This window comes from Patagioenas fasciata, chromosome 4, assembly GCF_037038585.1.
Source record: "Patagioenas fasciata isolate bPatFas1 chromosome 4, bPatFas1.hap1, whole genome shotgun sequence".
NCBI lineage: Eukaryota > Metazoa > Chordata > Aves > Columbiformes > Columbidae > Patagioenas > Patagioenas fasciata.
In genome coordinates this window covers 55562753-55578429 of record NC_092523.1, presented here as the reverse complement: position 1 = coordinate 55578429, position 15677 = coordinate 55562753, and the positions used below count along the sequence as shown (strand labels likewise).

The following is a 15677-nucleotide window of genomic DNA, read 5'->3' as shown; positions in this document are numbered from 1 at the left end:
ATACTGTAAAAATCAAACAGGTCAGGTTTTTAGTTGGGGTATGAATTCCACATTATTGCTCTGCAACAAGCTGAGAACATGACCCCTGGATGACTTATGGATTTTACAGCTGTAGAGTATCTGCTTCTTAAATATATGAGCTATCAGAAGAAGATGACATCTCTTCAGAAAAGTCTGGGTTGGAGAAGTCTATTAGGAAAAGGAGATTGGGGAGTATTCCTAAAGGAGGGAGATTTTAGGAGAGGCTTGACGGGAACTTTCTTGAGTTGAGGTCATGACAGAGGGGAAAAGGAGTTTGAAGACAGTGGTTCTTTGACAGTTATAGTTTATTTGTTGTTACCTTTGATTTCAGAGAATGATAAATTGCATTCTTCCCATTTTGAGTAGTTGCACAGAAGGGAGCAAGGAAGAATAATGGAGATGTTCGACTTTTGCTTTAGAGATGCCATCTCTAGCAACTGTAAATTTTTTATATTCTTTGCCTTTTTAGATGAAAAACACCCCAAAGTGCCATGTTTTGATATGTACTGGTTTTAGTGGGCTTAAATTTGGGCTCTGTTTCTGATTTTGTGAGTTTTAAAACATGATGCATCTAGTAGCATATATTTCTCTTTCTTTACTTCCTACAAAAAGATGCAGAGGACTCAAGGAATTATTTAGGATGTTTACAAGAGAAAACCATTTGGCACCAAAGATCAGGCCTGCTGTCAGTTTAGCCAGAGTTCCCCCAATGTAAATGGGGTCCCCAGTATTACTTATTCCTGACAAGGACTCATTGTACAAAGTTCTAGAGGAGCTTAAAGAGCCAAGATGCTCTGCAGAGAAATCCCCCCCTCCTCTTAATTCAGCACCCTCACCCCACCGCAGCAATGCATGTGTACCTCAGAAATTAAGGAAGAACTCTCAAAGCTCCACCTGGAAATGAGTGTTACAATCCCACCCCACAGGTTTCTCACTACAGGAGAGCAAACTCTCCCGGTGTCACCTCTGCATATCACTCTAGGGATGATGGGAAAAGAAATGTCCTGGTTATCGTGCCCATGTGAGGGAGCGTTAGTGCTGTGTTAGGTGTGTGCTCGGATGGCTGCCAGGACAGAGATCACTTTCCCTCTGGCAGTGAGAACAAGCTTGATCTGCCTTCCAAGGCATAATTAGATCTGAAGGAGAAGAGCCCTCCATTGGCAGGCACTTGCAATGGGAAAACAATAACATGTCCTTCCCTTCAGGAAAGAAGGGTCAAACCTCGCCAGGCCATGGTGTATTTCCAGGGAGGCAGAAGCACTGCAAGTGAGGGAGGTTTACTGCCCAGGGGTCAGATGGAGAGCAGTGGGCCCTCGCTCCAAAGAATCTGTGGCAGAGAAACAGGGGCTCTCCAGGCCATTTCCACATCCCTTCCTTTTGCATAAGCAATGCTTGCCTTGTACGAGGAAAACAACAAACTCCTGCCCTCTAGAGACAGGAGACCTCCAGCTCTGCTGAATAAAATATTTGCCACAACCTCCTTTTGAAGCAGATGCTACAAATGCATCCAGTTTTATTCTTCCCTAAGGCCCACACAACCGGCTCAGCAGCTCATCACACTCTCTTCTCCCAGACCTGGAAGGCCAACTCGCAGGAGAAGCAGCTTGTCACAACCACTCTTTTTCAAGGCAGTAGTTTATTTGGAGAACTGCTTAATAAAGCAGTCAGAGAAAACTTGGCAAAGAATGATAAATCCCTCCCATTACTAAAACCTGTCTAGGCAGGATGGCAAATGTTCATGCTAGTTTGAGCACTTGTTTCTTTTCTCTTCCCTGGCTGTCTGCATAGCTCTGCAATCCACTCCTCTTCTTGTCCTTCTCTGAAAACTGGTCAGGGCAAGAGCTACCTCTCTGTTATATAAATTATGGAGTGACTGGCACTCGCTCTAACTGATTGTGTCCCCTCCTCGAGCAGCCCCACAGACAAGTAAGTCTGTGCAGATGCAGGTGTGTAGCTGTACAATGCCTGTGCTGCTCATGTTTGACTTCATTAACAGGAATTCAGTGTGAATGAAGCTTTTCGGATTACTCTGTGGAAGTTTTAACTTGAAATTTCAAAGGTGGGAAAACAGTCTTGAAAGTCTACCCCTCCATCTTTGCTCTCAAGTATGAGAGTCTTGGCAGAAGCACCCCTTTCAGTGGCACATAGCATAATGAGCTACAAAATCCCTTCACTCCTGGGTTTCACAAGATTACACCACTGGTAAACGTGTACTTCGAAGATTTTGTTTGCTGTAGCAACTGTGCGAAAATGTCCATATGTCCAGTTACAAAATAAGCATTATTAGTGGGGAGAAAAGCTGTTCTTAATAGCATTTTCTCACAGCTGCCTGTGTACTAAAAATACTACAGATAATACCCCTTGATTCCTCACTGCACAAGTATTTTCATTTATATCTAAGCAAAGTGTGAATGAAGCTGATACCAAGTCCTGCCAGATCACAACAGCAGAATTTTACATGTGCACACTTGCTCTGCATCACTGAATGTTTTCTCCAAACATTTAGCAAATTACATCAAGACAAGATTTACCAACACAAATGCCTAAATCACAAGCACTTGAAAAAAAAACCCACAAAAAATAACTTAGCAACTTTGTTCAACAGTAGTGGACTGCTGAAGTGAGACTATATCAGATACAACATATAAATAGGTTTAAGATACTGGCAGGGCTTCTCCTCACAAATTCTTACTGTATAATACTTGTATGAAGTGAAAACTTTGATGCAGATGGCTACAACTGAGCTGCATATTTTCCTGCAAGAAATACTTATCTAACACAGCTACTACAGACTCTTGGCCATTCATGATGCATTTTATATATTTATATAGCATCTTTAAAATACCTATTTTGAACCTATTACTGGCAGTTTTGGTTTTTGACCTAAACTCTAAAATACAGTGTTTATTTGGTGCAGAAAGACAGGAACTGTCTTTTAGAAGAACTTAGTCCTGTCCTTTTCTGCACCTTCACTTGCCTACAGTTAAAGCAGGACCGAGGGATTAAAGGTGGCTATGAAGTCAGACTCAGCTACCGATTTACCTGTAATTGTACTGGCACATTCTCCTCAAAGCAGACATGTTTTAAGGCAGATACTGCCAGTTTTCATTGTGAAACTACTGTTCTTGAAATTCAGATTATGTGACTTTTGAAAGTTGACCTACAGGACTTTTAGAATGCTTGGAAAGATCATGAGGTTCATGCACACATGCTAAGGAGGCCATACTACATAAATATGTGGATAATAAACAATTTATATATATGCCTTTCCACTTATCTCAAGTTACTGGCAAAAATTGCTAGAGTGAAAAAAAAAATCTAACTTAGGGTAAAAATACATAGCACCATTCATCTGTAGGTTATTTCTTTTTATTATGTGGTTGTTATTTTAGGAAGATTTTTGAGCCCACCCACTGTTGTTCTTGGGGTTCAGAGCTTACTTCATCTCTGTCAGTGATATTTCAGCCATCAATTAAGTAATTCTGGGGGGAAAACCTCCTCAGGCAGCCCTAGAAATGAGCCTGATGTCTGCATCAGTAGTGATGTGTAGTAGTAATGTCAGTTCGGGATAATTCCTCTAAGAGATTAATTGCTGATCTGTTCCATGAAAAATGCTACTTCCAGCAGTGTATACCACTGCAAGTCATCTTTTCCCAGGTGCTAAGTATCCCCCACCATAGTGTGCTTCAGTGATGCTGACTGAGACTTCTTCACTTGCAACTTTTGCAGCTGTCTAACGGTGCTGCCTCAGGATGGCATTTGGTGAGCCTGGAGCCACTGAAACGTGTGGTGGGTGGTTTTATGCAGGTAATAAAGGAGACATATACAAGGATAGGCAATTCAGACAATTTAAAATTATTTTGTTCTATATAAAATAACCACGCTGCTAGCAGCACACTTCTGCAGAGACGAGGTTTCAGCAATAAGGGCTTGGCAACAGACCACATAGGTTTCTGTTGACAGAAGTGTAAAGCCTATTTCACATTCTTAAAATGTTCTGAGCTTCCCGGGTCTCTGGGACAAGGGATTACCTGATCATCGGGGACAAAGAGCGAGCATGAGAAAGAGAGATGTGAGTTTAAATCTCTGAATGCTATGTAGAGCTGCACAGACATGGGTGGGTTAGCAGCTCTTCTCCAAAGTAAACATATAAATCAGTTATCTTGAAAAAAACCCTATATGTATTTAAACTTAACTTCAGTTGTATGCACCAGCTTGTCAATGGATATTTATGAGGCGAGTGTAATATTATAACGGTTATAGCAGTGAAATACATCCCGAGCGGGGAGCTAGTAAAGAAGTGCACGAATGTTAATGCTGGTAGAATTTTAATGCCCAGGAGATGGGGGCAAGGTGACACTAGCTCTAGTTAATGTTGCTTTTGTGGGCTGCAGCGAGGGAAGATCACTGATATCCCTTTCTGAAGGTTGTAACACAGCAGGGCTTGGCTCCTGAACCCGACACTGGTGTGTCGGCACAAGCTGCTGTCTTGTTCCACTCTGTGGTAAAAGGCTCTGCTGAAGGGAAGCAGTGGGATGTTTCCAGAAAGGAGATATCCACTGCCATTCAGCCCTTGTTACAGGACTTTGGGGAAAGTGGTGCCAGTGCTGGCATCTCAGTGCCTTATTTGCATCCCTACCAGTCTTAGGCCTTTAAAAGGGCCTTTTATTGTCACCACCGGCCATAAGTGTGCAAGTCAGGAGCACACATAGGAGTTTATTATCCCCAGTAAGCTCTGTATTGGGAGTTAATGATTCTAAAGAGGTTTGGAAAGCAGGAAATTGCCTGCTCTCTTGCATTAGCAAAGACAAAATGTCCTGTTCTTCACTGAAAAGGATGAATAACTCAATACCCCAAATTTTGACTCCTTATAGGAAGGCAAACTGCTGGCTGGGTCACATGAAAATAAAGTGTAGGAAGTAGAACGAGGTAAACTAGATTCTCGTCTGATGATCCTAACTGCACCAGCATTCTCAGCAGAATGTAGTGGAGAGCTGTTGTGAGAAGACAGCTTTCTAGGGAACAACAAATCTAGGCTAATAGGGGTGCACTGATCACAGAGATGAAAGACACTCTAATAATGCTTCAAAGACAGGGCCAACATAAATGACATTGCTAAATACTTGTCTCTGGAGTGACATTATCTTAAAAGTCTATCCTTCCTCACAGCTACGTGGGCACTTATCAATCGTGCTGGAAAGCACAGACCTCACGTGTGCCATATAAATGACAAATCCCAAAAGGGTATGGTCTCTTTATGGGGACTCTGCAGCTGGGGGTAGCAGCACATGATTCTCAGCTTCTGCTGGTATGTCAGTGACAGACAGTGGAGGATCTTGATTCTCTGAGACCAAAATGAGCCGATCTTTTATGAAATTTTATAGGGGGAAACACAACTGTTCTGGACTCTAGTCACTCGGGCAAGGGGGACCCGAGTAACTATAGACCGGTCAGCCTCACCTCCATGCCTGGGAAAGTAATGGAATAACTTATCCTTGCTGCCATCTCAAGGCATATCAAGGATAAGAGGGCCACTAGGGGCAGTCAACATGGCTTCACCAAGGGGAAGTCATGCTTGACCAAACTCATTGCCTTTTATGAGGACATAACGAGGTGGATAGATGACAGCAGAGCAGTGGATGTGGTCTGTCTTGACTTCAGTAAAGCATTTGACACAGTCTCCCACAGCATCCTCACAGCTAAACTGAGGGAGTGCAGTCTGGACGATTAGGTAGTGAGGTGGACTGGGAACTGGCTGAAGGAAAGAAGCCAGAGAGTTGTGGTCAATGGGGCAGAGTCTAGTTGGAGGCCTGTATCTAGTGGAGTGCCTCAGAGGTCAGTACTGGGGCCAGTATTATTCAACATACTCATCAATGACTTGGATGAGGGACTACAGTGCACTATCAGCAAGTTTGCTGATGACATGAAGCTGGGAGGAGTGGGTGACACACCAGAAGGCTGTGCTGCCATCCAGAGAGACCTGGACAGGCTGGAGAGTTGGGCAGGAAAAATTTAATGAAATATAACAAGAGCAAATGTAGAGTATTGCATCTGGGCGGGAACAACCCCAGGTACCAGTATAAGTTGGGGAATGACCTATGAGAGAGCAGTGTAGGGGAAAGGGACCTGGGGGTCCGGTGGACAGCAGGATGACCATGAGCCAGCACTGTGCCCCTGTGGCCAAGAAGGCCAATGGCATCCTGGGGTGTATTAGAAGGGGGGTGGTTAGTAGGTCGAAAGAGGTTCTCCTTGCCCTCTACTCTGCCCTGGTGAAACCGCATCTGGAATATTGTGTCCAGTTCCGGGCTCCTCAGTTCAAGAAGGACAGGGAACTGCTGGAGAGAGTCCAGCGCAGGGCAACAAAGATGATTAAGGGAGTGGAGCATCTGCCTTATGAGGAAAGGCTGAGGGAGCTGGGTCTCTTTAGCTTGGAGAAGAGGAGACTGAGGGGTGACCTTATTAATGTTTATAAATATATATAAAGGGTGAGTATCATGAGGATGGAGCCATGCTCTTTTCGGTGACAACCAATGATAAGACAAGGGGTAACGGGTTCAAACTGGAACACAGGAGGTTCCACTTAAATATCAGAAGAAGTTTCTTCTCAGTGAGAGTGACAGAGAACTGGAACAGGCTGCCCAGGGGAGTTGTTGAGTCTCCTACTCTGGAGACATTCAAAACCCACCTGGACACATTGCTGTGTAACCTCATGTAGGTTAATCATCTCCAGGAGAGTACTGCCTCTCATTCCCATCCCTCCACATTTTGAAACTTTTTTTTTGCTGAACAGTGTGTCTTCCATCTGTAGTACTTCAGAAGAGGAAGAAAACCCAGCTCAACAGTTTTAAATGACTGACCAGGACATAAAGTTTTATGGTCGTACATGTTTGCAGCTTTAAACCTAAAGAACAGAAAGTCTGCAATTCAGTTTAAAAGAACACAGCAGAGAAGCAAAACCTAATTTACCCTCTAGATCACACAGGAGCTACCCAGTGAATATCGGTACAAAGCTCTGAATGTGGCAGGCCAGCTCTGGCAGAGCAGGAAGTGGGCTCGGCTCCAGAGGAGCCTGGGAAGTTCTCCCCGCTGCCTCCACAAAGAGTCCAGTGGCACATTACAGAATCGCTGGAAGGCGGCATGTGTTTGCCCACACAGGCACACGTACAAATTAAAGTGCTTTTCATACCTATCTCGCCAACATCAACAGATGAGTTCCAGGCTTACATCAGAGTGTGGTCCAAAAGGTATCCTCCTCCAAATGCCGAGTGCTCTGTTCCAGCAGAGCTGTACAGCCTCACACAAGGTCATGCTGGAGGAGGAAACATGGCTGTTTCTGCAGGCACCTCTTGGTGCCTTTTAAGGGGGACATTACCAGGCCCTAATGTGCATTCCAGTGCGAGCATCCATCTCCCTTGAGATTATGTGCCCTGCAAGGAATTTAATTTATCCTGTTATCCCTGTAGCTTAAATTCAGTCAGATATGCAAGAATTTAAGAAATGGCTTTGATGTAATATACATGCCATATTCTTCTCCTGCAGTACCTGCGGTTCATCTTCATGAGTTAAGGCTTGTTTTTTTTTCTTTTGCATGTGGTACATGGAGACAACTCCCACATTCCACATGGAGATCCCAGAATACTTGCATAACTCATTTTTTAATTACTCCAGTCCTAAACCACTAATTTAGTTCCATTTTATACTGACTCCATGTTGGTATTGTTAAGGTTTATGATGCAGTGATTTATAAGGCATGATACAACTGATTTCAAATTGGTTGTATTGATTGTTTAATTGAGTATGGTACATGAGTGTAACATTAACTCACCAAACTGACGGATCATGACAATGCCGCTAGGATGGTAATTAATTGGTGTAATTAGTTACATAGAACAAGCATGTTTTAATTGTGAAGGCAAATAATAGACAGATGAATCTGCTGTTTAGTAAATAGTGCTTCTAGTGAAGTAAATAGCCCTTTTTGTAAAGTTCAGATTAACCAGAAGAAAAATTTAATATTCTGTTTCTAAAAGCTGATCCTAATAATGAAAGAGATGACTTACACAAGTATGCATCTTTTTCCCAAAACCAACTTGCATGAATACTGTGATACTCATTACATCACATACAACCCAGTTTTCAGTTGATGAAAACCTACAGTTCATGTGAGTTTGATCTGGAGGGATAAATCCTTAAAAGAACTGAAAATTAGTCTTTTTACTTTTGGTCTATTTCCTTTTTTGCCCGTCTAGAATGTGAATGGTTTTCAATCTCCTCACACTATTTACAGCATACTTTTTATTATCTATTGTTGTCTTGATACTGACAGCAAATGGTGTTTTGATAGCTGGTATTTCTTAGGTGCTCTGAGATTCTCCCATTAATGGTGTTTTGTAGGTAACAGAATTTGGAGGCACCATCAGAATATTTAGCTGAGCTCTAGTGAAAAAGAGAGAAATGTTCCTTCCTGTGGGGGAGCTCCTGTAACCTGCTTGGCGCTGGAACACCTCAAGGGTGAAAGGGAACCAAAACCCTAACAGATGACACTGTAAGAAAATAACTACGGAAAAGCCTTCACACTCCCCCAAGCTCTATAGTGTCTCACTTTAATGTTACTGCTGAAGTAAATATTTTCCTCCTGCTTACCTTTTGCTAAGAAATCATAATATGAAAAGTATATATGGTAATTGTGCAAGTTAGACTTAAACTGCAAGCATGATAAGAGCTCAAAGGCCTTTTTGTTGGCTTGAAAGCCACTACTTACACATTACATGTGTAGGTATTGTGAAACCATGCACCTTGTCACATCCGATTACCTAAAGGCAAAAGCTGTTCTCTACTATGCCAACACGCAGTATTTACCGTTCCATTAATGACACTACAATGTTCCTGACCTTCTCATTAAATAGCACTTTCAGTGTATTTTTCCAGCATCCTGATTACAGCTCTGTCTTCTGTGAGTATTAAATTGTACACAAAAAATTACTTCTTTTATCAAAGGCCTTGTTTTCATTTGAAAGACCTAAAAATACACTCAGACCCTGTTAACACACTGCACTTACTGACTTCCTGCAATCAGGCCTTGAAGAACTTGTTTTTCTTCCAGTGATTATTTTAGACTCAGGTAAAGCACTGAGCCACTCAAATGCCTTCTAAATGAAAATTGAATGCAAACACCAAGATGAATAATAGTAAAATCTTTTGCCCAAAATGCATATAAATACATGCACTGGTAACTTCTTTAAATAATGGTGGGAAAGCTACAAACAAAGTTAAAAAGTCTGTAACATTGGGTAAATTGTAGTATTAATTACATCATCTGAGAACTGCTGTGATTCCCTCATTACCTGTTTTCCACTGTTGTTCTGAAGAGTGTTGGTTTTCCATTGTGGCATTAACTTGGATGTAAACATCCTTGCTGTCAGTGTTTGTTTAACATTAGCTCTGTTGCCAGAAGTGTTTGAGTTGCACAGCATTTCCAGATTTTATGCTCTAGAAATACTTTGCTTCTACCACAATTCATTTTGATATGCTTACTTAAAACAAAGACTCCACAAAAACAAAACCAAACCAGAACAAAAGCCCCAAACAACAAAAACCCAACACAAAAGAAACCCCCAAACTGTAACAAAACAAGGCAAATGGAAAGGTGCATAAGGATGTACAGACATATTACAGTTTGCCTTTAAAGGAATCTCTTTACATCTCTTCTGCATTTATATGCACTTCTGGTTCATCTCTCTGCATCTCTTCTGCATTTATAATAACAGATGGTGGCAGCTAGAAGTTAGTACAACTACTGTACCCACTTATTCACCACTTTTCTATTGATCATACAATTGCCAGAAGTAGAATCATTAGAAGAGTATTAGGAAAATCTTCCTGCATCAGAACGCTGCCCCTTCCATGCCAGTCAAGGGCAGGTGCCAGCTGAGACTTGCCAATAATGCCAAATAACACTGTGTGAAATCACCTGCCCTCTTAACCAGTAAAACATTTAGATAATAAATGAAATTATAATAAAAGAAATATAAATAATATATTAAAATAATAAATAAAATTAAAATAAAATAAATGAAAGGAACATGAAATGCAGCTCTAATTTCCTATGATAATGCCACTTTTAAGAAGAAAGCAGTAATTTTACCCACAACCATGCATCTTTAAAAAGAAAATACAGATTCAAAGGTTAAGAGCGGCTGCATATTCCAAGACTAGAAGTTAACTTGCTATCATCGTTAGAAGTTCTCTTATAAATTGCTTCATAGACAGGATAATTTCAAAGTCCTCAAGCAGAAATTGAAAGAAACAGAGAACAGAAAACAGGCTCAGCTTTTTTCCTTTTGTGGAGATTTTCAAGTCAAGTCCCTGTAAACTCTGAAATCTGCACCCCTGCACATCTCTGAGCATCTCCCACACAGGACAGAGAGAACCATTTGTAATAGATTTTATGTTACACAGCCCACTCAAATGGAGAGACTTGGTAATTAAGAACCTCACACCAAAATATTAAATAGTGGTTGGTGTTCACTAATCATACCCAATGCATTTTCATACAAGTACCTAATGCTTCCATGTAGTATTTTGGAGAATTACTTTCTCTGGGTGGAGAAGTCCTGAACAAAGGCTTGATGTAAGCTGTCTTGTTCCATCACAGAAAGAAAAGGTATCACTGCTATGGCCAGAAGAGCTGTTTGAAGAGAGGAGCTATTGTGCTGGGAGCACAGCCTACTTCCAAAACTGATCATCAGTTTGGAATTTGGGCATTCAAATAAGCTCCGTGAAGTGACTGGCAATTTTTCACTGCTTATCCCAAATTAATAAAAAAAGGTCATGATTTTCGCTAGTGCATTTGTTTCATGTTCAGCGACACCAAAAGCTGTCAAGATTAATCTGGGACCATTTATGGGAGAGTGGTATTTACTTGAGTATGGCACCAAGAGAAACTGCTTTTCCTTTTAGTGCACAGTGATTTTAAGTGCATAAGAACAGATTTTATAGATGTAGAGCTTGGGTTATTGCTAATAAAATAAAATTTCAAATCAGCAGTAGCTCTGCTAACAAAGAGTTACATCTATCTGTGCTGCACTGCATGAGGACTTGGCTTGAGGGAGATCCCTGGGGAGTATCTCTCTTTGCCATGATCTTCCTTTTCCATGTTGAGACAGGTTTGAGTTTGCTCACTACTCAGATTTGTAAATTATCCTCACAGAAGACCTGAGTGTTCAAAATGTGTCTTCCGTGTCATCGCTGCTTTCCTAACATCATGAATTTGTAAGTCAAATGTAGTGCCTTACTCTGGGTAATTTCCATTAATTCATACAAGGTTTTTCATGAGTATGTTATTTTCATAAACATCTGAATTTAAATTATAGTCTTCTTCTAGCATATAATATTCAGCATTTGAAAATTTTGGTTGCATTTATTACTCCGCCAATAAGAGTTTTTGTCTTTCCCACCTCCCCTCAGGGTCGATGTATCAACTTCACCCGAGTTCAGTCTCAGTGAAGGAGGAGAAGAGGATACAAGGAGGAAAGACAGCCACATTGACACTTTTCAACCAAGCAGAGAGAACCGTGCACTTCCTCGCCTTTCTTGAACCATCTTCAAGCCTGAACTTAGATGGTTTCTGCATTCCCCACTTCCAGGAGCCAGCACTGCTGCACCAAGCTCATGTGTTTCACCCCAGTATGTTAATACTCAGTGATTTGCAACAGCAATGAGAAGCATTGACTTGCATGCCTATGCTTTTATAGAACACCAAAGGGAGAGTACAGACAAACAAAGATGATGACGTTTTCCTATTTTTGTAATTTTCTAGTTTTTTAAGGATTACAAATTCTCAGGACCTAATGTGCTTTTAGCAGAGATGCAAAGATGGCACGTATTATTTAATTAGGGACCACTAGCCAAAGGCAGAGGATAAAAATTCCTAGCAGGCTAAGCAACTGCTAGAGATGACTGCCTTACAGCCATGTCAGATCACAAAAGCCTTCTGAGTCTCTCATCGCATCGTGCCTTACGGGAACCTTCTGACTGAAAATCTTGTCATTCTAACACTGAAAAGTGCACACGCATGACAAAATGTAGACAGGATGCCTCAAGGTATTGGTAGCAAGCAAGACTTTGCCCTTTAGTTTTTGAAGACACCTTTCTTTCATTATGCACCCGGGACAGGAAGAAAATTAACCGAGCGTTATTCTACGGGAAGACAGCCTGTAACCAGAGATTTTGAGCAGAGTTTGAGGGACTGATGCTTCAAGACCTTGACACTGTGGCTGGTGTTTTTTTCCCCCTTTCCTGCATTCAGAGTTCAGTAGCGCATAAAACATCATCATCTACAAACATACCTAGCAGTAGTAGGCTTGTGTTGGTGGCTTTTTTTTTTTTTTAAGATTAAATAAGCAGTAGCCACTAAGCTGGTATCTCAGGGTTCCCCCCGCCCCCGAATCTCCAAGGGCTCTTCAGAGTCACAAGCCAGCAACTCTCTTTGCATGAGAATTTCAAAGTTTAATTAATATAATTAAAGGCAACAGCAAGCAGCAGCCTGTGAAGATTTTGCTCATCTTTTTTATGCCTTTTGACATTGAATGACCTATTACTGTATGTGCATTACTCGGTTTTCAAGGGGGCACCGAGCATTGGTTAAAATTCTGCAGTGGAAAAAGACCTCCTTCCATCAATTTAGAAATTAAATTTACAGGAGCACCAGCCATCACAAAACATTGACAATGTATGAATTATAATTTTTTAGAAAAACCAGTGTTGTGTCACGTTGACGATGCCAAATTATGTTAGCGTGAGCGGAAACACTGTGGGGGAGGAAGGAGGGAGCAGCTGAAGAAAAAGGCTCAAATGATCCAGTCACTTTCGATACTGTACTTCAGATGCAAAATGGATATTCGAGTCGAAACCTGACAAAGCGCGCCCGCTTTGATGGGAACTGGTATAGACAATGACCAGTGGCTGGGTCAGTGGGATGTCTCTCTGTGAGCAGGGAGGCTTATCAAATGACACTAAAAATAAGTTCAACAACCATCACATTGGAGGGGAAAAGGCGAACATTTCACATTTGGTGGGCATGAATGTGTACAAGATGGAAAGAGCAATGCGAAGCATCCTAGTCTAATTATCTCCTTTGTGCTCTTCATTGAAATTGCAAGGGACATAAATAATTCTTTTGGTCAATGTCCAAATTCATGGCACTGCCCAAAGAAGCCTTTACATATATCCACTCGCTTACATCTTTTGCTTGAGTTTATTTATGTTACTGGTAGCCTCATCAACAGCCATGTGTGCACATTAGACTATAAATAAAATTATTAACTGAAGTTTCAGCGATCATTTTCTCCTCCTTCTTTTTCTCCCCTCCAGCCTCTCATTCTTTTCACAACTTCCACCTTCATTTTGCCAGCTATGCGGTCACCCTTGATGTCAGCTTCAGAAGATGAACCACCTTCCTGCGGCACCACGTGGCGTGCCTAGAATTCCTGTCACAGCCTAACTTGGGGGTTTCTGACTCTTCTACAGCGACTGCAAATGTGTCAGACGCTGGCTTGTACAGTATGCAGCATCAGTCATGTAACGAGAACAATAAAGTGCCCACAGAGATTGCTTGTCGCTACTGCGTGGAGCATGATCGCAGTTCTGTACCACTGGCCGTTGGTTGGGGACGTTTCAACACAGTTGCGTACAAGAGGCTGGTTTGATCCACAAAGCCCAACTGCCAACAAGTCTTTGGTTTATTTCAGGCCATTGATTTAACCTCTGTGTACTCTCCAGCTTAACTTGAGATGAAGAACCAAAATTACATAGGTTTTCTGGAACATAGATGAGGTTCTGCACCACTCCAAGTTACTGAGGGAGTACGGGTAGAAACACTGATCTCATCAGACACAAAGTTAAAATAAACTCTGCTCCGTTTTACTTATTTTTCCACCATTTTTAATGTAAATGCAACACTTCTTTTGCAATCTCTCTGGAATAGTCAGCTTGCATATTGAGCAGCATGTTGCATAACAGGAAAAAATGCAGATCAAGAGGATTTTTTTCCCTCACACGTATGTGCTGTCTCTCAAAGAACATTTCTAACAAACAGAGCCACAGAAACATAAATCTAATAATAATTAGATAATAAAAATAGTATTTTCTCCTGTCTATTCATATTCATTAAAAACTGCGGAACACACAATTTTTCACCGAGTGGCTGATACCAAGCAAAACCATATTTCAGGTATCTACATTGATCTTCTCTTCTAATTGTCATGATTCTACAGTATGTTACACTTTCCATTCAGTTGAAGATAATATCCTAAGCGTTTCATTATTATACAGTGTGGAATATCTGTCACAAATAATTTGGGGGGCAAGAGAAAAAGGGTAATAATACTTCAAAATCTACTGATTCAAAATGGCACAATATAAGATATCCTTGGCACAAGAGCTCAAAATGCTTGAGAAAACCACAATCAGTGGGTTTAAGATAGTACATCCCTAGCATTAAGACTTTGGATATCTCCTTTCAAAAAGGCTACATCCTGGTAACTTTGTTTTTATCTATTTTAGTCTGCGTAAGATCAGTAACAGTCTCTTGGAAAATGAAATAAGCACCAAAATGATCCAGAAAACTTTCTACTTAGCAGTATATATATAAACACCACAGTCTGAAATGATTATTTAAGAAGATCCCTGCTCTTATTTCAGTATCTTATTTTCATGTCAAAAATGCCTTTAAAACAGAAATTACAAAGCAACTACAGGTGTTGGGTGGCATAAAACTTGACAAGTTAAACTGGTTTAGGAAAATTCTGATCTCTCCCAAATTACAGGAGAAAGAGCATATATTCAGAGAAGTTTCTCCTCTCAAGAAAGCACAGAGTTTTCCAGGAACACATGCCCTGGGTTTCCATTCTGCACCAAATGAGCCGATAGCTGCGATGGCCCCAGTAAGCAGCCGACAAGACTGCCATTCCGAGCCAAACTCCACAAATAAAACCACCTGTATGGCACTATGAGCCTGTAATCAGCACTTGGGATGCTCTGGTTTGGTCTCTAAAGGGAATAGGGGGTATGGAACCTGCACTTCAAAACCAGAACATGCTTGGGTTTTCAATGTTGTAAACATGAAGATTACACAGAGCAAAGAAAAGAATAAACCTTAAAATATCCTGTGGCCTGGCAATTTAAAAATGCCTTGAGAGGTTGTAATAATTTTTCTCCTAAATGATGTGTTATTTCACTTACCTGCAAATGCCTCATATTGCACAGATGCTCAGCACTGATTTCCTTTCATTATAGTTGAACTACAAGTTCTGCCTCAATACCAGCTTTATAAATGATACACACCTTTCTCACGACGACAGTGTGCTGACAAGATACTGGGGATGTACAACACGATGCGAAGTAATTACAGGGAAGCAAGTGTCAATTCCAGGGGACAAGAAATAAAATCTAAATGGATTCCCACCCAGATGCCACCAGGTACTTCGAAATCTGTTTCAGGTGTAGTATAGCTAAGCAGAAAAAGTCTGAAGTGTTAGGAAAATGGAAAGTTGGTTTCACTGGTTTTATGCTTGGTTCCCTGGTAATTCTTCATGTCTGCAAATGCTGTTCGCAGGCAAGCTGTTTAAACAAAACTGGGTCTGCAATGAGACACAAAT

At 41.2% G+C, this 15677-nt stretch overlaps 1 protein-coding gene across 1 annotated transcript in view; it reads left to right on the top strand.

Moving 5' to 3' along the window:
* ANTXR2 (ANTXR cell adhesion molecule 2) overlaps positions 1 to 13349 on the top strand; it is a 125354-nt gene extending 112005 nt beyond the window's left edge. The window contains exon 17 of the mRNA XM_065836686.2: positions 11488 to 13349. Coding sequence (XP_065692758.1) covers positions 11488 to 11526 — 39 coding nt within the window. The 3' untranslated portion in view covers positions 11527 to 13349. The remainder of the gene's footprint in view (positions 1 to 11487) is intronic.
* The last annotated feature ends 2328 nt before the right edge of the window (positions 13350 to 15677 follow it).